We start from the raw sequence: 24,319 nt of genomic DNA, 5'->3' as shown, positions 1-24,319 counted from the left end.
GTCAATTCTTGAGTTATGCAGTTCATGCAGGCCAAAGAGAGTTCTCCCTTAGCTTGTCCTTCATAAGTATTTTCACGACAGCAAAATAGTGTGAAAATTCAACAGTTTAAATGAGGCTATTAAACAGTATTTAGAAATATTCCTGCTGGAACTATTGACTATAGAAGACTACAAAGACAAGACGAGGTAGCGAGTAAGTTAAAATTTAACGTCGTATCGGCATTATTTCAGCCATATAGCAACGAGAACAAATTCATATATACACAAGTGAGCCATAAATACAAAGTTATATTTAAAAACAAATTTGTCAGACATATTTGGGCACAACAATATTATTTAGACAGTTTAAAACACGGGCTACACAGACGAGGTAAAAGTAGACGCAATCACACTTGACCAAGTACATGTGACATTAGAGGAATGACTGCACCATATCCCTGTCACGCTTGTCGACCGACTCCACTATTACCTTGTGTTAGTGAAAAAACTTAAATTATTCCCTCTGTCATTAGGGAATAAGACGTCAGTTGCATGCAAACTATGTTCGTCTAAGGCTGTGCAGAGTTGCGTCCCTTGAGCACGCCAGAAACCTATGGTCGTGGGTTTGAATCCCGGTTTAGCTCCGATTATTTCTCTAGGTTTGGCAGCACCATAATCGTGTCTGTAGGTTTAACCACAAAAATGGTAAACGTCTGAGACCTGCATCACTTCGGGCTTTCCTCCCAAATTAAGCTGGCACGCCTTTATATTACTGGAATACTGTTAAAAGCGGCGTTAAACCCAACTCGCCCAGTCACTCAAACTATTTATATTACATTCACATTCACAAAAGGCTCATTTGCTACAAACATGTAGCACCAAAATAGTTTTATTGAAACGAGTCGGTGAGAAACAGCAACATTGATTAAGCAAGTTCTAAGCAGGTCTGTAAGGTGTCTCTCAACAACACAGCAGCAAGCTCACGACAGGGATGGATCGATAACCCGAGATGTGTCCTCCTGTACAGACCTGTCTACCTCCAGACGGAGATGTCTCTCCTTCAGCAACAACACAGCAGGGGATGTCACAGCAAACGTTACAACCACAGCCCAGTTCAGCCACACGCGCCCTGTAAAAACACATGTAAAGCATGAAGCATATAGAGGTTTGTAAATATAAAACACATGTAAAGCATGAAGCATATAGAGGTTTGTAAATATAAAACACATGTAAAGCATGAAGCATATAGAGGTTTGTAAATATAAAACACATGTAAAGCATGAGTGAGTGAGTGAGTTGGGTTTAACGCAGCTTTTAACAGTATTCCAGTTATATCGCGGCGTGTCTACTTAATGTGGGAGGAAAGCCCGAAGTGATGCAGGTCTCAGACGTTTACCACTTCGGTGAAACCCACGAGCACGGGTATGGTGCTGACAAACCTAGAAACATAATCGGGGCGAAACAGGATTCGAACCCACAATCATAGGTTTCTGGCGTGCACAAGGGACGCAACTCTGCACAGCGAATCGCGGCGCCTTAGACGACTGGGCCACCCGTGCCCCCTGTAAAGCATGAAGCATATAGCGGTTTGTAAATATAAAACGTCAACGCTTGAGATTCTCAATTATCCAACGAAACAGATTCCATTGGGCGTAAAAGGCAAACTAGTGGTGACAATTATATGACTGAAACACCGAAGACACCAGGTGTTCCCGAAATGGGTAAGCATGTCCTGCTCTACCTATACCTCCCACCACTCACACATTGTATATAATTGGATGGGTTCGTAGAAGGGACATAGTCGCGTTGTCGCATTGTCGCATTGTCGCCCTTGCGAAAACAAGAAAAAAGTGAAAAAATTAACAAAAGCGCGACAACGTAACACATTTTGACCTTGAAATAGTCGCGTTGTCGCATTGTCACCTTTTGATGATATATATAAAGATTATTCAAAGCGCGACAGTGCGACAAATTGCTAAAATGTCGCGTTGTCGCAATGTCCCTTCTCGGATTCCATATATTTCTGAGAAGCTGAAATGAAAGTGTGAACAGATAGGCGTTTGTCTACATGCCTCACCTAACTGTGGTATCATATAAGCCAGGAGACACGTCAGCGCTCCTATATGGTAGAACAGGTTGAGAACGCCGTTCGCTGTCCCCTCCCCTATAGGATAGGTGAGTTCACAACCCAGTTCAAAGAAAAGAGGTATAGTTGACCCGCCAGCCACGACACCGATGATGACCAAACCATACAACATGGCTGAAAACAGTTGGTATAACATGTTGGGCATTGGATATAGACAAAGAATACATTTGTGTGGGCACCGTGGTCGATCTCTGCTATAACCTTCTCGAGTGTGCGATACTTTATTGTATGATCTGGGAAAACATTGATCATGAACCCGACGCGTTGATCGAATATTCGCACTGTATGTACATGGTAATCCTGCGAAAATTGCAGGTTTCGATAGAACGAGGGAGTGAGCGAGTTGGGTTTTAGGCCGCTTTCAGCATTCATCCGGGGTTTTCACGGCATGGTGGGCTTCATCCATGTGGTAAAGTCCAACCCGGGCTTTCGGCGTGACAAGCCATCGCGTAAACCACTGGACTCCCCCACCGGTGAAGTAGGCTCCAACGACTCACCTAGATCTGACTCCAGAGTCACATGGGCCTAGGCTCACATGACTCCCCTAGCCAGGCTCGAAACACTCCCTCTAGGCTCAGCTAACTCCCCTACTGGGCCCAAATGACCCCCCTTGTTTTGAATTAAAATGATTACAGAAAAGATCAAACATATCTTGTATTATAAAGGTTTTCAACCCCTCGACCTCATTTTATATTCTGAAATGTTAGGTTAAGAACGTTCCCCAATATTGTATCAGATGTGTTAGTACCAGTTATTTTATTACAGTTTTATATTTAACTTTATTTGGAAAAATTCAAGGTGCCTCTCTTAAATCACAATACTTTTCTTCACCTATAATTTATTTTCAGAATATTCCCTGTGTCCTACATCCAATTCTTGAGTATCAAACTACTCCCCCTATTCTATATCCAATTCTTTCATATGATAGATGACTTACTATAGATGTAAGGAAATCTATTGCCTTATTCGCTGTTAATTACATGAAACGTTACCATAGCTCCCATGCACTGTAAGAATTAAATATTCTGTTTTAATGTATGATTGTCTGAAAATTGCACGGTCAGTTATCCATGTGTGCATGTACACAGTTTTTCCTACTATGTTCGGTTTCCAACTAAGTCGCGTTTTAGTTCCAAACAACAGACACGCCGATGCATGTTTATATACACAACAACATCTAGCAGTTGCACGTGTATATGTAACGCAATCTATGCAGTTGGTCGTTGAACACGCACGCCCCTATGACTCCTGGGGTATGTTTGCCCAAGGACGAAGGAAGTGATGAAACTGAAGTGGTCTTAAGGTTCAAAAGAAATCTCTCAAGCCCAAAAAATAATCTTCTTTATATATTAGCGCCCTTGTGCTTATTAAACAAATGCTTGCTAAATGGTATGTTTAACTAAATGCGACATTGAAGTCGCTAGGGGGTTGGGCGAGTACACTCATGGAGTGGTGACAAGGTGAGGAGTTTATTACACGTTGGTGTGACGGGGGATATACTCACGGAGTGACAAGGTGAGGAGTTTAGTACAGGCCATGGTGACGGGGGGACATACTCACGGAGTGACAAGGTGATGGGTTTAGTGCAGGCTATGGTGACGGGGGGATATACTCACGGAGTGACAAGGTGAGGAGTTTAGTGCAGGCCATGGTGACGGGGCATATACTCACGGAGTGACAAGGTGGGGAGTTTAGTGCAGGCCATGGTGACGGGGGGATATACTCACGGAGTGACAAGGTGAGGAGTTTAGTGCAGGCCATGGTGACGGGGGGATATACTCACGGAGTGACAAGGTGAGGTGTTTAGTGCAGGCCATGGTGACGGGGGCATATACTCACGGAGTGACAAGGTGAGGTGTTTAGTGCAAGCCATGGTGACGGGGGCATATACTCACGGAGTGACAAGGTGAGGAGTTTAGTGCAGGCCATGGTGACGGGTAGGAAGCAGCCGGCCGTGATGAGGCTGAGGCCTGAGATGAACCACTTCATGTGTCGGGGGAACCTGTCACCGAGTCTTGAAGAGAACCATCATACCGATTATTAAACAAAACTGTGATGCCATGTGTTTCGGTGACAAAGAAATGCAGAGAAATACCAACTAACTGGAAATCCTGATACATATAAACGAACACAATATAAAAGGATTGGGTATTCCGCAACGAGTTAGAATTTTTGGAATATTCTATCAGTAAAATTCAGCTTCGAATTAAATTAAATATTAAATAAGGTTGAAAATGTTTAAGACAGGACATGACACCTATGGTGTGTTGGCTATATATGATACGTGGAGGTTTAATGACACCGACTGATGCCTACCTTGCTGTGAGGAGAACCGAAACACACATCGTCACAAAGGAGTAGAAGCCGATCCAGCCTGCCTGCTTCTGGGTGATGCCGGTGGGTTTCAGGTTGAGACTGAGGGTCCCCACCCAAGCTGCACTACTCCCCCCGGACATCATGTAGAGACACGACAGGAGCCAGAAACTCGGGTGTCTGGAAGACGTCATCAGATACAACCCAGCCAGAACAACCTGGTTCACTACCCTTCAATGTTTGAAGATTACGATAGTGATAATTGGTCTAATGGGGTATCTACCACGGTTGTACGCTCTATAGGACACTCGTCGGAGCCATTTACCGTTCCAAGCCCTATGTTTACTATGTTCATGGTTGTGGAATGTCTTGAGGCAGTGAACCATGTAGAACACCATGGACACTCCAACCATGGGAATGCCAGGCTGTGTCAAATGTAAGGTCGTAACGTGACGATATAGAAACCATAAACATAAACCAGTACATTAATGTCTTAAACATCAATATGATATATTTATTTATCATATACCTATCAATTATATGAGCATTTTGCGTGTGCAATAGAGACGGTCATATGACAGGGGTTGTTATAACCAGACCCGTATTACACCCTCTGCTCGTCTGCTCAGCTATCTTTCCCAACAAGGTGAAAATGATTTGCATTCACTTGCAAATAGATACATTTTACAAATTTATGTTATGGTATATGATAAAAGGTTATTAAATGACAGTTTTCATAGCATACCCCATATCAAACTTTGACCCCCATATCAGCCTTCTGGCCTTCGGGCCTCGGGCTGATCTGGAGATCTCGGGTTGATATGGAGGTCTCGGGCTGATATGGAGATGTCGGGCTGATATGGAGGTCTCGGGTTGATATGGAGATCTCGGGCTGATATTGAGGTCTCGGGTTGATATGGAGATCTCGGGCTGATATCGAGGTCTCGGGATGATATTGAGGTCTCGGGTTGATATGGAGGTCTCGGGCTGATATGGGGGTCTCGGGCTGATATGGATGTCTCGGGTTGATATGGAGATCTCGGGCTGATATGGAGGTCTCGGGTTGATATGGAGGTCTCGGGCTGATATGAGGATCTCGGGGTGGTATGGAGGTCTCGGGTTGATATGGGGATCTCGGGCTGATATGGAGGTCTCGGAATGATATGGGGTATGCTACGACAACTGTCATACAATAACCTCGAAATATTCAACTACAGGTCACATAAAGACGCAATGTCATGCATGTTTTAACGGCCATCGTAATTTCTGGTATTCTTTATTCATATTTATTATCATACATATCTCCCAACAAGGGTTTCAGATATACTAATATACGTATAGAATATTCATGTCTATATAAAACGACATAACCCTTTCAATAATCATAAGAAATCTCGGCTGAAAGTAGATTCCTTTATATCATTCTTAAAGCTATGTACAACGGATACAACAAACGCCATTTCATGTTAATTACTATTTGAAAGACAACCTCCCTACTTTCTGAGGTCTTTCAGTCCCTGTATAAACCCTTCCCTCCTGATGGCGGCAGATGCACTCGGTGGCAGTGGGGGACGTCTTGGGAAGTACAGCAACATCATCAACAACAGCAACGCACCGACGCCAGCCTCTAGTGAACAGTTGTTAACTCTCTCAAACGTACGTGTGGAAAGGCGTTGTTTCAGTTTCGTAAACCCAAGGGTTCCATAAAGGTTTAAAGAATGTTATATATGGAAAATGCAACTTGTTTGACCACGCTCTGAAAAATATCGTGTAGAAAATAACTTGACATAAGCATTTTACTTTGCATGTTTGCATGTTTTTAGGACAAGGATATGTACAATATGGCATATCGTATGTACGGCTATATAATGTGTTCATGTAGTGGCAGATTCATCACATGATACTTGTGACATTTGATATGAAGAGTAGCAGGTTCATGCTTACCAATATACATCAGGTGCATGATATCTGCCCTTAATTCTGTAACTGGGGGCTCTGAAACAACAGGTAAGAGAAAGAAGTGTTACAATCACTACTATATTGGTATCGACGCTTTACAAATGAATTAGGCAATTAGTTAACGTGCTTGATTGGTGTTCACAACGGTGGAAGGCCTCTAACATGCCATACATACATATGGACGCGGATATTCGCCGAGGAGATATTGGTAGTCGGTTTTAATCTTACCAGAGCCAAAATGTATTGTATTATTATATACAGTAAGTCATATGCTTGACCCTTGACTCAACCCCTCGTTGAAACAAAAATACCCCAAGTCCTAAAGCAAGCCTACAAATCTTTGGCAAGATCAGATGTTTTTCAACGTCAGGCTAGCTTCTTTCTAACATATAAGAAAATATAATTGTAAAGAAAGAAAATCTTTAAATATTCTATTTCAGGGGCTAAACGTTAACCAGATTTACCAGATATTTGAGCGCCTTCAATGCACGTTTCTGTGACGTTACTTCCCTCATAATCTTCATATTGTGTACTGTCCCACTCATACCTAAAAAGTAAGACATTATTGTAAACTATTTCAATGTGGTATTCAGTTGCGATGTCAATTGGTCACCATCTTACCGAGGCAAGGGCGTTAACTGACTATAAATGTCCAGTTTCCACCCTTGCCGGGCTAGGCTGGAATTTCTGGACCAGATCGTAGCGCCACCAGTGGGACCAGTACGAGTCCCTTGTCGGTCCCTTCTATTGACCAATCAGATTCCAACACTCAGATCACTTGCATTTGCTTCAAACAAAATGGCGGCGTCCAGTCAAAACGATCTGATCGATAATCAAGATCTATATTGTAATAAACGGGTCTCACTTCGCGAAGTGCATCAGATCACTTAGAGCACCTTGATGAAAAATATGAAAAGAGTTGCAAAATAGCTGTCGACGCCCAGATTGGACTATGCATAGACTCGTTAGTCCAGCCAAAATGTAACTCCGGAACCCCAGCTCAGTTCGGCAAGCGTGCGAACTGGATTTTATAGCCAGTTAACGCCCTAGCCTCGGGAAAATCATTGGTCACATTCACAGCGTGTCAAAATAGAATCGTAGGAACAAGGTAATAAGGCTCGACAAACCTACGTACCTCACCTTGCAAAGTTCTTCGCTGTGCAGTTTCTATGTGTTATCTCGGGAACAGCAAGGGGTGCTGTAAGTAAAAACTAACTAAAGCCACAAGAGATTACGGATAAACTGGCCATGCATTCATTCACTAGGACGTCATACGCAACGACTCGTGTTATTGAAAGGTTAATTTGTATATTACATGTCTTCAGAAAGAAAATACAGCAGAAATGTTTAAACAAATCAATCTGACGAAATGGTATTTGTTTGTGACGTCATGAGCAGTGGATAATGACTGAATCATTTAGTCCCTCAAACATCTTACCTACAATAAAGGACACAGCCAGGGCGACAAACTTGGACATGGCGGCGAGTGCTGTGGCGGTCGTACGTTCATGAGGTGGGAACCAGAGCGACGACAACACAGGGGGCGCTGCTGTACTGACAGGGCTAGCCAGGCCATTGCACAGTTGTCCAAGGTGCATGGTCCTGTAGATATGTGAGTGAGTGAATTTGGTTTTATGTCGCTTTTAGCAATCTTGTATATATGGTAATAACGACAAAACCATTTTCATAATCTCTGGTAAAAGCAGAGTACATTGTACGATTGTGAGTATATCATAGGCATGTGTTGATGAATCACTATTTAATTATGCCAGATGGTCGCGATAAGGAGGGTGTCCTGCCCCATCGGTACCGGTGCAGCCCTCACAAACACCTGCAAAGGCAAGTCAATTGCGACTTGTTGAAATGTGTAAGCTTGTATCATTGTGTATCCAGACAAAGAGTGAGGTTTAAGATGTAAGCAATATGCCAGCCATATGAAGGCGGCCTGTAAAGCATTGACTCTGGAGATATTATGAGCAACATCACACGTAGTAGGGGTTCGATTTCGCACAATCATGCAAGTCACCAAACCTGACAACCGGGTTCATTTCTTCCTTTCGTCCGCCAAGCATGGGTTGCTGGCGACCTGCGTACCCCATATGTGAGTTAAAGGGTGGTGAGGTAGCCCAGTGGTTAAAGCGTTCGTTCGCAACGCCGATGACCCGGATTCGATTCCCTTCAAGGGTATATTCTGTGAAGCAATACCATTTCTGGTATCTCCCGCCGTGATATCTTTGGAATATTTCTAAAAGCGGCGTAAAACCATACTCACTCACTCACATCTGGGTTACTTCTGAAGAAAAAGTGGGGATAGAGTAGCGTTGCACCGCAGTCAGGTGATGAGAGAAAGATGTACGTTTAGTCAGTCCCATCAAGGCGACCTATACAAACAAGAGACACTGGGGACAAATCCTACCCCACGGGTTGACATGGAACATGTGTGAACTGACCATCTGACCCAAGGAGGGTCTGAAGTTATACATCTGATTGCACACCCCAGTGTGATGGAGAAAAGTCCGAGAAGACACGACACTCGCAAACCTAGAACAGGAACACTTTCATCCAGTATATTCTATAGACCAAGGGACATTTGTCAACTGCAATAGTAGTTGCATTATACATATATGTTAAAAGATGTCACACTCGGATTTATTATTTTAGTAAAGAAAAACTTGAATTATCTGAAAATATATAATCGACGTTTCACGTGAGTGAAATGATAGGTCATCTCACTTGCTTAGACCAACATGTTGTGTCTGCCTTAGTAACTTTGAGTGAGTAGCTGTGCCACTCCTGAAAACACCATCTTTTGTGAACATAAATACTTAGTATAAAACGTCAACGCCACAGAATAACCAGGATCTATTATCCAACGGAACACATTCCAGAAACAGAAGTCAAAATAGCAATGAAATTTATATGAATGGATCGTAAAAGATTAGTGCTGACACCAGGTGTTCGCGAAAAGAATAAGCATGTCCTGCCCTATCAGGTAATGGGGTAAACGGTTTTGACAAGAACAATACCCATATATTTTAATTGTAAATTGTAAATATAAATTATCAATGAAAGAGAATAACTAGCCTAGATGTTCTGCCAAAACAGAATCCACTTGACGTGAAGTGCAAACAGCTGTGAAAATTATATGAATGGACCACTAAAAATCAAGGATGGCACCAGGTGTTCGCTAAAAGGGTAAGCATGTCCTGCCCCACCGGTAGCACCCGCCATTCATGCAATTTGCATAAAAAAGGAAGTATTTATTGCCTATTGTAAGTATTGTATACAACGTGGCACTTATTTAAGATTACAAGACACTAGAGTTAAGGCAGGCTGTGTACCCCGAGATACAGGCGTGTACCTTTAGTGTCCAGCAGCCAGGAATACAGGGGCATGAAGAGGAAGAACATGATGGGCCCCCAGTTGGCGATGACGGTGATGTCAGTTCTGCTCCAGTCAAAGGCCGAGACGGCTGTTTTGGAAATAGGCTGGAAGGTGTTGTAGACCAGGGACTGGAGACCGACCAAGAACGCATAGGCGATGAGAATATACCAGCGTCTGCTGTAGACCTTCAGCCTCAAACCTGCCTCCACTGTTACCTCTGTCTGAAATGGTTTTCAACAGATACATAAGACTGACACATAGTCTCTGAAAATATGTACATTTTTTTATAGAAACATGCAAATACATTAAAATTGAAAAGGAGCTCCAGTGACATGGGAGAGTCAGAACCTGTGGAAAAATCTAGACTTGCTTCATTCTGGGATATAGCATTTCAGTAAGGGCTAGGCGTGAGGGTAAAATATGGTTCAGAGACTCGGAGACAGACTACTGATACACGTGTAACATGGAATGTGTAATATAAACCGAAATAAGATATAATCCGTGAGAATGTCAGGGATGATGTGAAATGCTAGAATCGCTCAGTGAATAAAAGATTCACTCACACGATACACAAAAACACTGAAAACGTTATCCCTTTACTCCATATTTCATACATGAACATACAATTTCTCGCTCATCAGTAAACATATATGTCAGTCAGGGATTTCTGTAACAACTCTATTCTGTGTCGGATGATTTTCTTATGACTTAAATCAGCAGAAATCAAATTGTACTTTGACCCTCTCGTTGTCAGAATTGGTCTTTAATAGGTGCAGTTGAATATTTTCTTCAAGCTCCATCTTACTGGTTGCATGTGTCCAGATGGGTGTACCCATAAGGCTGCACCCAGACACATATACCCGGATACATTTTCCCAGATACATATACCCAGATGCATATACCGAGATATGTATACCCAGATACATATACCTAGATACATATACCCAGATACATATACCCGGATGCATATACCCAGATACATGTGCCCGATACATATACCCAGATACATGTGCCCGATGCATATACCAGATACATATACCCAGATGCATATACCCAGATACATATACCCAAATGCATATACCTAGAAACATATACCCAGATACATATGCCTGATGCATATACCCAGATACATGTGCCCGATGAATATACCAGATACATGTGCCCGATGCATATACCCAGATACATTTATCCAGATACATGTATTGTATTCAGATGCAGATACCCGGATGCATATACAAAGATGCATATACGCAGATTTATATAACCAAGATACACATACCCTGACCAATACATATTTACACACGTGCATATATACCCACATCGACATATATGTACCTAGATGCATGTACACACTTGCGTATAACAAGATGCATATACCAGATACATGTATCAGATGCATGAACCCGGATTCATATGGCAAGATACATATACGCAGACCAACATATATGTACCCGCATGCATATATACCCAAATGAACATGTATGAACCCAGATGCATGTACACGTGATATACCAGATACATGTACCCAGATACATTTTTTAGAGGCATATTCCCAGATGTATATGAAAGATGCATATACCCAGATGAACCCACATACATATATCCAGATGCATATACCCAGATGCATATACACACATACATATATCCAGATGCATATACTCAGATGCATGTACACACATACATATATCCAGATGCATATACTCAGATGCATATACACACATACATATATCCAGATGCATATACCCAGATGCATATACACACATACATATGTCCAGATGCATATACCCTGATGCATGTACACACATACATATATCCAGATGCATATACTCAGATGCATATACACACATACATATATCCAGATGCATATACTCAGATGCATGTACACACATACATATATCCAGATGCATATACCCAGATACGTATAGCCAGTAAAGTTGAGGACATTACCTTGTCGGATACAGCAACACGTGGATTGTTTAGTTGGCTAACTGGCGGAAACTGGCGTTTGTGTATAGGAGGATATTGAACATCAGGGCCAGTCGTTGAACCCAGCAATGGCGTGTGTGCGTCGTCCATTCTCTGGTATTGCTTGCAAGAAAATAGACACACTTTATCATTTAAAAACAGAACTGCTACACTCATTGTTATGTAAAGGCATTCGAGCAATAATGGACGTGACACAAAAGTAATTGTGTTAACTGTGAAAATAGGTTAAAAGCATTTTTAGTAAGCGTTGAATAAAGGAATCCAACATTTGGTCAGGCATGTTTTGTTTATCGACCATTGTAATGGTACACAAACCATATCTATATCCTAGAATGTGGGGCATTGTGTCAATTCAAAGTACTGCAAATATCATATCCAAACTAAAATATGAGAATTTAATGTGCCTTAATGACAATTGAGAGGTTATATTATATGTTACTGTTAATGTGTAAACTGATTTAAAATTCACTTAGGTAATTCAAAAAACGCCATGTTTTTATATTTTACAATTATTTTTTCATTTATTATATTTTGATAACGAATTAAAAACATTCTTATGTATTATGTATTATTTCATCACCCAGTAACTGAAAAGTATAGGATTATGTACATATATTATTTTGTTTGGCTTCTAATACTATCATAATTAGTCTATTGTGGTTTTATCTGAAGGAAAAATAATTGTAAAATGACTGAAATGTTTTGGCATTTTGTAAATTTCAGTAATTTTGCACATGTACTGCAACATATATAACTTTGTGTCACGAAGACAATAACACATATTAAAAGGGGCGCGGGTTTAAGACTCCGGAATTCGTTGTGCAGAGTTATGCTGAGTTTTGTGTCCTTAGACGTGACAGAAACATATGATTCTGCTATCGAATCGAAGATTTGCCCTGTTAATATTTAGTTTGCCTGCACCACAGCCGTGAGTTTCACTATAGTTGCAAACGTCTAAGATGGACATCGCGTCGGGTCTTGTCAAAGCGGCGTTAACCAAACTCACACATTCACCATTTTAGGTAGATCCTTCAAGTAGCAATGCACACTATTACGGAATATTTAAAGCACATATTCAAAATACACATGTTACTAAAATTTTGTCAACTGAATACCTATCTACTATCTACGGTCATATACGATCATATGCGGTATACTAAAAACGTTCAACTGTTTAACATGTCTTTCTTGTTATAAAATTTTCATATTTTACAAGTGAAATGGCTGTATACCTATTCTAAAAACTTCAAAGCGATAAAAGCATTCCGTTATAATGATACGGTGATATATAGCATTTAGAATGAGGGTGGAAAATCCCTCGTGTCGTCAATATCACAGCAAAAATAAAGCATGACACAATTATGTGGCCAATTACACTACATCTTATTATACACCATACTTTTCAATGTGATATCATCATTAATCCAGGCAATAGGAAAACAACTTACTATTTGTGGAGAATAGTTTACTCGTCACTTAGTGACCGCTGTTATCGATGCAAAGACCTTGTGGTTGCTGATATAAGATGCTGTCAGGTGCTGAGAGATAACCGACATATGTACATGAATAGTTATATACTAGAAACGTACCGGAGATACGATGTGCAGTATGTAGTCCCCTGTCCGGGGAGTGGGTGGTCTTTGTCCTAAGAGGCAATGGAGATTGGGTGGTCTTTGTCTTGAGAGCAATGGAGAATGGAGAGTGGATGGTCTTTGTCTTGAGGGCTATGGAGAATGGAGATTGAGTGTTTTTTGTCTTGAGGGCAATGGAGAATGGAGATTGGATGGTGTTTGTCTTGAGGGCAATGGAGATTGGAGATTGGATGGTCTTTGTCTAAGAACCGGTGGTGAATGGGAACTGGATTGATACCATGCTTGCCATGTATGAATGCCATGGGACCCTCTTATAATAGGGATCCTTGCTCGTACAGAACACTGGTTGTGTTAGGTCTCGAATATCAACATGATAAAGTGTAAAAGGTCTTCAGGCAAGATTACCTATCTTAGGTTATAGTGGTGTACCGTGTATTCTCATTGATATGATATATGTTATACACATGTGTTACTGTATAAACTAAGTGGAGTAAGATTGAACACAATTTTAATTGGCTAGAGCTTTCAACTCGTACCACGTACGAGTCCCATCAGGACATAACTGAATAACGGACAAGAAGTAGTAACATATAGTTACGTGGCGTCATAACATTTAGGAGAACTATGACGTCACAATACCAAGGTGACAATGGACAAATAACTTACGCCTTTACATTTAACTAAGGCGCGTATTTTAGATGAAATGTTGCTCTTTTTTGAAACAAAGTCGGTTCATGATCAAAATTTAGCTTATGGCGGGAAAACTAAAAAGTTGCCGCTTCCACATGTATCTAAATGTTCACTGAGTAGAATCGTGCGGTTGAGTAACTGCTTTATTTGTGAACGGTGAAGATTCATTCTTCTTTTTAATCTAAGTTCTGTCTTTCCGATATACTTTTCATTGCATCCACTACAAACAATCAAGTAAATAACATTTCTGGTATCACAAGACATATTTTGCTTTACAGTAAATTTAGTGTCCTTTGTAATTTGGACTGAACAGCCTTCAATTATATTGCTGCAAGTTAGGCAACGTTTGTCACCGCACTTAGAAACCTGTGGAGGGATGACAACAGAATCAAATTTAGAACTTGTCAAAAAAATTCTAAGATTTTTGGGTTGTCTCTGGCTGTTGATAATTTTGTATTTGCTCAACATCTTCTCCATTTTAATACTTTGATTCAAAATAGGCAGGTATCGTTGAACTATGGATAATGTTTTTTTCATGATTAGGTTCGAAGGTAGATACTAGAGTTAAATTATTCCCCATATTATTTTCTTCAAACTTTTCTCTCAGTTTTAGTTGCTCAATACTTAGCGCCTTCTGTATGCTATCTTCAGTTAGCTTTGCGGGATAATTTTGATGCAGTAGGAAAGTTCAGCAAGGCGGGTAGTTTTAACATCATTCCCGGAAACAATGGTACAAATACGTCTTGCGAGACAGTAAGGGATATTACGTACATAAAAAATCAATGTCATCTCTGAGAAAACTTTTTACATGTTTACATAAAGGATAAAGAATAATATCCATTAAATTGCTAAGATGCTGAGTACAGCTCTCGGGTCCTCCTACAATTGGCCTAAATGGTAAATCTTCGGGATTTTCAATAGAAATAACTTCACAATTTTTATCATTAATTTCCTAAAAAATACACATTAACTGAAGCTCCATACATATACATTTCTAAGGGCCATTGTTGTCAAATTATATTTACTAAGAAAGTTTTTGTAATCCTTTAACAAGGCAGAAACATTTTTACATTGATAGAAATATTGAGTGTCGTCTTCCACATTATCACAAACTTCACAGATGGGGCTATCTTGACAATAATATTTTGAATAACCATTTTCTGCAAGGAACAATATTATTAATAACATTAAACTGCAATTCTTTCATCTTGTTTTGCACAGGTATCTTGAACATATCAGCAAATATAACCTTGAAATTGGGAGTGTTGTCAAATGTATATTACTGTTATTCAAAACCCGCTAAAACATTCCAGATCAAATTTCTCTTTTCAATTCTTTCCCCTCAATTTCTGGCAGTTTATGAAAATCCCAGTCAGGTCTGGATCTAAATGGATAAAAATATCACAACCAACTGACCTTTGGATAACCCTCGTAACCCACTGTTCATCAAGCTCTAAGTTATACTCGTCTTGTAGGTCATGTTTGCTCATTACATTACCATCGTCATAGAATATATTCCTAACGAAACTAACACCTGCTTTAACCCAGCAAAGTATACTTCAGCATTAGTTTCCTTGCTCATCGAGTATGGTACTACATGCTATGTTAATCTGGAGCAGCCTTCCTTTAGAAAGTAAAGCCGTCCATATATTGTTAGATTTCCAGAGGATCACATTTGGAAACGTTTTCTAATTTTAAGGATTTGTGGTCTTACATTTTCTGTAGCCAAAGTTTTGTCATTTCGAAACAGTTTAATACCGAAACTCCTTTATATACTACTTTACCACTGATACATGTTCCTAGTGGGCGATTCTGAATAAGCTTGATACTGTTTTTTTCGCGGATTGATTTTGAAACCAGTTAACTTTCTAGTTTGATAACAAAAGAACTTTTCAACTGATTTCATATTTCTAAGAGAAAGGTGGTACCGTTTGCAAAGTAGATCAATTTTATTTCTTTATAACTTATACTATTTTCTTTATATCATTACTGTTCCTTAATTTTATATCGATGGCTTCAAAGCATTAATATATGGAGAATCTCAAACATGTGTCTTTTGATATCAAATATATCTACACGATTCGATAAAAGTTTAAAAGTCCTAGGCTTGCCGAGGAGTTTTTCCACTTTGATCGACGAGTGTTGATATATTTCATATCAAAAGACACAAGGGTGAGATTCTATTTATCATCCAACATCATTCTTCCAACTTTTTCAGTTTGTAGACAGTCATAAGTAGTGTCTTAAGTGTAAAAAGTACTGCTAACAGCTTCAGTAGCAGAGCCATTAGTGATGTCATTTGATTGTGTGATATTTTAAATTTCAAGCAGGTAAACGAATTCCTGATTGTCCATTATATATTCGATGAAACAAATAGTTTAGCAAAGCGAACTTTCTCTTTGTACGTATATATTTCACGTTTTCATGTATTGCTTCCCAGTAAGAACTTTCCTGGCTTGAATACTACCGGGGAAGTTGGCAGTCTGATAGAAATGCTGTTGATGGCGTCTTATTTCTTGGGGTGGCACAGGGAAGGTGACAAATCTACGAAGAACACGGTGACTTGTGATGGAGCCAAGCGTTTGGAAGATAACCCTAGAGATAATGGGTTGGCTCAGACCATGGTAATCACCATTACACATTTAAAATTTGTCAGTAGCAAGATAAGGCAAAGTGACAAACACCTTGGAAACTCAGGACACGGCACAACTCCGCTGTGTTATAGGACTCAACTCCTGCTCAAGTATATCACAAGTACAAACAATACTGTTTCTGTCAAATCTGTAGCGCTGTATCAGTTTATTATCATCTAATGAATGTAGTACATCTCTTCTTTCATTAAAAGTTCTTGGATTACGTCTGGCAGCCATTTTGTTTCACATGACTTATGTCAAAAATATATTATTCAAGTCTAGCAAGGTGAGTCTTAATAGTTAAGTAAAAAATGACAAACCTTAAGTCTTTTCCCACTAAACATAAGTCAATAAGACAAGAAAACTAAGTTTTTTAACTGACTTAAGTTTTAGTTATGACTTAAGTTGTTTGATAAATACGGTCCTTGGAGTCTCCAGTGTGAAATATGAATATGAATCGGTCTCTGTGTGGAAGACTTCCTCACCTAATCTGTGGCAGGTTTCTATTGTTATTTGTTTGTTTTTTCAATTTAAAGTTAGTAGATATGAAGTCTACGAGGTTTTTCTTTCACTTGTTCCCCTGGCCTTTCGTCAAGGCGTAGAAGGGTTGAATAAATCCACGCTGGTACGTTCGTTCTCAAGAACCTCATTTTCTAGTCTGGTTAATCGAGTTTTCATGGCTGCAAGTTATTCTTCGGTAGAGTTGATGTCTCTTCGAAGACGGATTGGTGTTTTTTGAATTTCAGTAATATCATTATGAATAAACTCACCAGATTATTCATCGTCGTTGTACTCGTAGGTCACTACTTCTCTGTTTTTTGGTATCTCCAGAATCAGTGTTTTCCCGTTGTCACGTGTTTTCCCGTGTGTAACGTCGTCAGTGCCATGCTTCACCTCGTCCGCAATGTTGGTTAAATCGAGATCCGATGCCTCACTAGTAAGAGGCGATCTTTCTTTTGAATGGTTCAAGTAGTCTCTGTTCATCCATAATTTTTTTTTTCAGTACTTGTCTGATTACTAGGGGTTCACGTAGATTGTTGTCATGCTTCCCCATTATTTTGACCAGTTTGCCACATATTTTACCAGCCCCTTGCCGCCCTGTTTTCAGCCCCTGCACAACATCCGGGTCGATCGTGTTAATTTAAAGAAGCAGTCAACAGTTTTCCGGAGATCACAAACCGAGTCCACAGTAACCCTTCAGTCAACGGGTTAACCCCAGTGTATATATGTTAACACGTCATTGCGAGGACATGCTAGGTGAGAGATGGTAAACACGTGAAGCTGTGGCTGTTTGACGGAGATTTGTTTCCTCAGTTATTGTAACAGTGAATGTATCTACTGGTACTTTTCAATAAATGGCTTGCACAATAAAGATATAACCTCAGCAGTATTACGTCAAATCAAACTCATTACTCTGTGAAATGAATCATGAAATGACAGTTTTACATGTTTAATTCAAATGTGCACACAATTCTGTACTGTTTAAGGTAAATGAAATTAAACGTATCCTATTGTCATTCTTTTGGGGTTGCATCTTTTCTTTGAAGATTTGAAGTGTCCTCATTAGGCTCAGGATGCATAGCCTTTTAAACGCTTGTTTCTATTTAATTACGCCCAGGGTAGATGTATTCCTTAAACACGTTATATGGTAATGCATGGTTAATTTATTTCTTTATAAGAGATGTACATAGTTTAAAAGTGAAAGAAAAGTTCAGGTTTGACTTCCTGTTTTTACCCGATTCTCCAAAGCGGTATCAACCTACCCTGTACTGTTCTTTAACTACAGTAAACTACGGTTATAACGAACACTCTTATGACGAACTTACGGGTATAACGAACTTACTTTTTTAGTCCCGACTATTTGCTGTAGTTATGCTGCATATATGCTTATAACGAACTAAAATTAGTAGTCCCTTTGAGTTCGTACTTTACTGAATGTAATTATTAGTACGTTTTAGTTGTCGGTACGTTTATATGATTATAAAAATGCCTTAACATTCGGCACTTATACCTGCGAAAATCTAAAGAATTATATGACAAAGAAACACCATAGACATACACAAAACATGCGATTGATAAACAAATAGCGATTCCTATATCGTGGTGTACTCACCAGAAAGAAGGCAATGTAGTTCTTAAGTTCTTCCATCTTAGCTCCTGTGATATCCATTCATTTGTATACGTAAAGTGACCAAAGCAACAGTTATGACGTTTTGATGGAATGTGATGGTTATACAAATTTTGCGTTTGGATAAAGATTTTACATTTAGCTTTTATGCCACTTTTCTTCGTAAATTTGAAATGAATGTGACGAACCCCTTTGCTTGTACGACAATAGACACTAGTTTATGAATCACTATCAAATAGTGATGATACAAGGTTTTCACGAAAAGGTGAGCGTATCCTGGTGGCACCGGCCACAAACACATGCAAAGGCAAGAACATATGAGTGAGTGAGTATGGTTTTACGCCGCTTTTAGGAATAGTCCAGCAATATCACGGCGGGGGTCTCCACACATTGTACCCATGTCGGGAATCGAACCCGGGTCTCGGCGTGACGAGCGAACGCTTTAACCACTAGGCTACCCGACCGCCCTCAAGAACATATGACAAAAGTAAAAAAAGGGGAACTGCTTGACATTCAGAAAAATTGACCTTTGGAAAGTTGAAGTTATCCCTCTTGTCATATAGTCGAGTGAGTATATTTTTGTCACTCTGAATCTTATTGCATAGTTCTAAGTATGAAACTGATGAGGCGGTTTTACTGGTCTCTTTCATGTGAAGCATATGTGGGTAAATCAATGGAAGGGAATCTGATATTTGAACATTACTGAACGATATCAGATCATTGATATACCTGAAACTTCAGTGAAGCATACAGGGCAAATTGTTTTGATTTTGCCAATCCGAGCACAGTCTGACTTGTGTGCAGAAAGAAACAGATCAACTTGGAGGGTATCACAGGTTGTGCCCAAAGGGATGCCTACTTCTTACCAAAATGATCACATCCCTAAAGTGCAAAAATATCCCAAGTTTTACATAGATGTTATATATGAGGAAGTATTATAAACTATTCATAAGTGGTTTATGACTTGCTGGCTGTATTTCCAGGTGTTGTCTTATTCATACGAGGCGTAAACAAAGTCATAACATTGCACTGCATCATTTCATACTTTCATATAATCATATTACAAGAACACGAAGGCTTCAATGTATGTAAGCAACTGAGGATTTGTCATGTAAATAGAGGAATATGTGACGAAATGATAATTATACATTCCACTGTTCGATATACTGACTGGGTTGTTATATTACCGTGCCTATCTAACTGATGTGAGATTCATGGATGGGCAGTTATGTTTAGATACATAGGGTACCAGTAGAGGCCTACAATTACATGCATCATTCCCTATATGCATCATCTTTAGTAAATATTCTAATTTCAGTAAACCCTTCATCAAATGTGAAAAATCTTGGATTCATAAATATTTTTCATAGGTATGGGGTCATTAAACGGTATGAATATAGTCGGTTAAATGCGATGTGGTTGTTTTGGATGCAAACATTATACACTTTTACAGTGCTGTCAAGTAACAGCTGTTTTGAGTCGCAGCAACCATCACGTTGTATCTACCAAGGATCCAGCAAGAGCAAGCTCCTTGGCGACCACTGCCGACTTAACACCGGAAGCCATTCAAAATCTGACCTGTGTTCATCAACCTGTTAGTCAAATGAAGATTTGTTGTCGTTTAGCCATCACATCTCGACTCCTTTCATGTTTAATGTTACACTCCAAATTACAATTCTGGATATCAATTTATGAGTTGGGTGTACAGCTGTCTAAAACAGTAATCAAGTTATAAATGTGTGTGTCAGATGAATGAGAGAGGAAATTTTAGAGTGATACAGGCACTGTATGTTAACCACGGGTATGGTGCTGACAAACCTAGAAACATATTGGGGGTGAATCTGGATTCGAACCCTTCGATCATAGGCTCTTGATGTGTCATAGGGACGCTACTGTGCACAGCGATTTGCGGCGCCGTAGACGACTGGAACACCCGTGCCTCCAACCATACAACTATATTTAAGGTGGGTGAGGTGAGGTGAAATGGGGTTTAACGTCGCGTCCAAGATTATTGCACTTATATAGCGACGTACATGCACGTGTGTGTGTGTGTGTTTGTGTGTGTGTGCGGCTGCTTGTACTAGTCCGGACTGATGCCGATTTATAGTGCTAGCTCACTGAGATACCATGCCGCAGTTTAACATGAATACCCCTCAGACACAGTATATTGACTCCGAGTCGACCAGTCCTAGTTTTAGCCCCTTAATGCCGAGCGCCAGACAGGTTAACAACAAGTACCATCTTTTAACGTCTTTTGGTATGATGGGGCATGGGATCGAACCCCGGACCTTCCGCTCTCCGGGCGGACGCTCTACCACTAGACCACGGAGGCAGTCTACCTATATTTAAGAATGAAAGGGGCAAATGTTCGCAGTGAGAGGTTTGCCTAGTTTATATACTTTGGATATTTACATTTGTTTTATTACGTACATTACAAACACCCTTTATCATCAACGTGATTGATTGATTTAGGAAGTCTAAATCAATCAATCACTAACAGAAGCGTAACTGTAACTCACCGCTTGTGTGGTATGGGCGGCTGTTCGTTTGGGATGCACCCGACCCTTGACCCCAAACCTACACACAGTACAGATATGACCACTGACCATCTCAGACCTAGACATATCAGAGATAAGAGTCTGTAAAGGTGTAAGGTTGGATGGTATGTATACTAACGAAAAAAAGTAACTGTGATTCATATAAAGCTTGCTTGTTTAACGCCGCACTCAGCAATAGTCAAGCTATATGACGGCGGTCTGTAAATAATCGAGTCTGGGCCAGACAATCCAGTGATTGACATCATGAGCATCGATCTACGCAATTGGGAACGATGACTTTCATCAACCAAGTCAGCGAGCCTGACCACCCGATCCCGTTAGTCGCCTCTTACGACATGAGGTGTAAATGTTTTGTTATTGAAATAAGAACATACTATTTGGTCATTTGTCGGATCAATGTTTTATCATAGCTAATTCATTGACAAAACCTATACCTGGTAACAGGTATCAGAGCTACACGCCCTAAAAGAGGGGTCAATTAACAACAACAATATTGGGTGTGATATGTATTGAAATATGCATTATTTAATTTCATAATAAATGTATTTTTATAACTTAATACGAAGCACAGTTAAAGACGTTGTTATCCATAATACTTCTTGTTCTAATAACAGTCTGTCAATAGTGTGTCAATAGTCTGTCTGTAGTGTGTCAATAGTCTGTCAATAGTCTGTCAGTAGTCTGTCAGTAATCTGTCAACAGTCTGTCAGTAGTCTGTCAATAGTCTGTAAGTAGTCTGTCAATAGTCTGTCAACAGTCTGTCAATAGTCTGTCTGTAGTCTGTCAATAGTCTGTAAGTAGTCTGTCAATAGTCTGTCAATAATCTGTCAACAGTCTGTCAATAGTCTGTCAGTAGTCTGTCAATAGTCTGTCAACAGTCTGTCAATTGAACACAAACATCAGCGCTCTTCGGTTGGTCCCACTGTATTGTACGGACTGTTGATGAATCGTCAACTGGACATCCATACACATGATAATTATGATATGTTCTTAGAAATAGTTCTTTTTCAGACGATTCAATCTATCCTACCACGCTGGTTCTTAAAAATATGTCAGGATCATAATTTTCTGTAAAGTTGTGCAGTGGCATTATGTAAGAAACTTGTATTTGTTTTGCCCAATTGTTATATTAAGTGGTGAAATACATTTTACAGTAAAAGCGTTGTTTACTGGACCAAACTGAGCCATTTCAGCTATTTCTCAGAGAGCAATTGACGTTTTTAACCTGAGCAGTCCTTTTTAACATGATCTCACCATTTATACCCAGTAAACATGCAAATATATATAAAAACGCAGACTTGTCATACAAATAACCTTTAATAAACGTTTCAAAACGCAGACTGTCCATTTCAATCAGGTTTGTTTATGTCCGAAAATACCATTAACCGCAGGTTTTATCTTTCACTGTGTAATAATCCAAACAGGATATTAATATGGTTGTGATAAAATGCAAGTACTATAACAGCTGTTTATATATTATGTAAAAACGTAATAACGCATGTGTGTTTGCAATAAGGTAAATAAGTCGTGGAAGAAAAGTATTTCATGTGTAGCTGCTACATGAAACAAATCTACTTGGTTTTTGTAGCCGGACATCCTTATATGGACCAAACGGAATCATTTCAGCTATTTATCACCACTATCACGGAATGAATCTCCACATATGTATTTCTGTTTGGGTAGCCGCCTCCGTGGTCTAGTGGTAGAGCGTCCGCCCGGAGAGCGGAAGGTTCGAGGTTCAATTCCCAGACGTTAAAAGATGGTACTTGTTGTTACCCTGTCTGTCGCTCGGCATTAAGCAGCTAAAACAAGGACTGGTCGGCTCGGAGTCAGTATACTGTGTCTGAGTGGGGTATTCATGTTAAACTGTGGCATGGTATAAATCGGCATCAGTCCGGACTAGTACAAGCAGCCACACACACACACACACACGCGCGCGCGCGCACACACAGGTGCATGCACGTCGCTATAAAAGAGCACTAATCTTGAACTCGACGTTGAACACCATTTCACCTCATCTCACCTCTTTGGGGGAGATATATTTGTCACTGTAAGCTGTAACCACAACCACTGAAGCTAATACTGTTGTATCATGGATTCAGGAAAAGTAAGGGTTTTAATTCACACAGAGCACATGGCACGCATGCAGGCAGACATATTGGAAGTTACCCTTTCTTACTCCCGAACTGAAGAGTACATTTTATAACATAGGCTGTCCGGAGTTATCTCCCCTAGACCATACCGTGAACACATTAAGCCGTCCGGAGTTATCTCCCATAGACCACTACATTGAGTGTATATAAAGACATAACAAATTACACATATTTCACAGGTCAATGATTCGTTGCCCTTGACCCCGGCGTCATCACACCTGGCTTTAAGTGCAGATTGAGTCAGCTGGTGGACCACTGCAGAGGGCTACAACCCGCATGTATGTAGCATTGACTATGTATTTTAGAATAATTTCTATATAGACAGCACCTCCGTCCCAATTATCAGTATCCTATAATGTCTCTCTTGTTAATGAGTGTAATTTGATTGGATGGTTATTTTTAGCGTCGTTGCATTCAAATCATTCTCAAAACGATGCTATGGCAAAGTAATTATTGTAATACAATGGGCATACAATGCACTGGATCATAGAGCTGATAATACCATGACACATCGTTAATGTGGACTTTACGAATCTCTGCGTTGAAGGAGTAATTATATTTCTAGATACCCCCCCCCCCCCCCCCCCCCTCCGAAGTCCACACACTTCTGTCAACCATGCTGGAATACCTGGATCCCAGTGGTGTTTCGTTGAGCGGTTTAGGATGAAGACGTCATCCTTCTTCGTCCCTCCTCGCTCTTCATATTCTCTCCACTTTGTTATAAGAATAAACAGGGTATTGCGGAAGATGCTCTCGCCATTAAACACATTCTGATTACATTTTCCACAAATCATTTCT

General features: G+C 40.0%; 1 protein-coding gene across 1 annotated transcript; it reads right to left on the bottom strand.

The window, feature by feature from the left end:
• Positions 1 to 959: 959 nt before the first annotated feature.
• On the bottom strand, positions 960 to 18,831 carry LOC139463638 (solute carrier family 49 member 4 homolog). Its single transcript, XM_071244907.1, has 10 exons — positions 18,796 to 18,831; positions 9,759 to 10,002; positions 8,848 to 8,938; positions 7,836 to 7,999; positions 6,383 to 6,433; positions 5,184 to 5,577; positions 4,442 to 4,669; positions 4,021 to 4,139; positions 2,057 to 2,239; positions 960 to 1,108 (listed from the first exon to the last, which is right to left on the bottom strand). The coding sequence occupies exons 1-10, from the start codon at positions 18,829 to 18,831 to the stop codon at positions 960 to 962; spliced, it is 1,659 nt and encodes a 552-aa protein (XP_071101008.1).
• Positions 18,832 to 24,319: the final 5,488 nt, after the last annotated feature.

The sequence above is a fragment of the Haliotis cracherodii genome, unplaced genomic scaffold, assembly GCF_022045235.1.
Source record: "Haliotis cracherodii isolate W230 unplaced genomic scaffold, xgHalCrac1.p SCAF_16, whole genome shotgun sequence".
NCBI lineage: Eukaryota > Metazoa > Mollusca > Gastropoda > Lepetellida > Haliotidae > Haliotis > Haliotis cracherodii.
Note: the sequence above shows the minus strand (reverse complement) of the source record. Positions and strands in the feature narration are given on the sequence as shown.

Bases quoted from the DNA above. Each gene is read 5' to 3' on its own strand.
- LOC139463638 (XM_071244907.1), bottom strand. From the start codon at position 18,831: ATGGAAGAACTTAAGAACTACATTGCCTTCTTTCTG. The intron at 8,939-9,758 runs GTACACGCCTGT...TTCCTGTTCTAG, and splicing joins CTGGCTGCTGGACACTAAAG to GTTTGCGAGTGTCGTGTCTT. The intron at 8,000-8,847 runs GTCAGTTCACAC...ACATATCTACAG, and splicing joins GACCCTCCTTGGGTCAGATG to GACCATGCACCTTGGACAAC.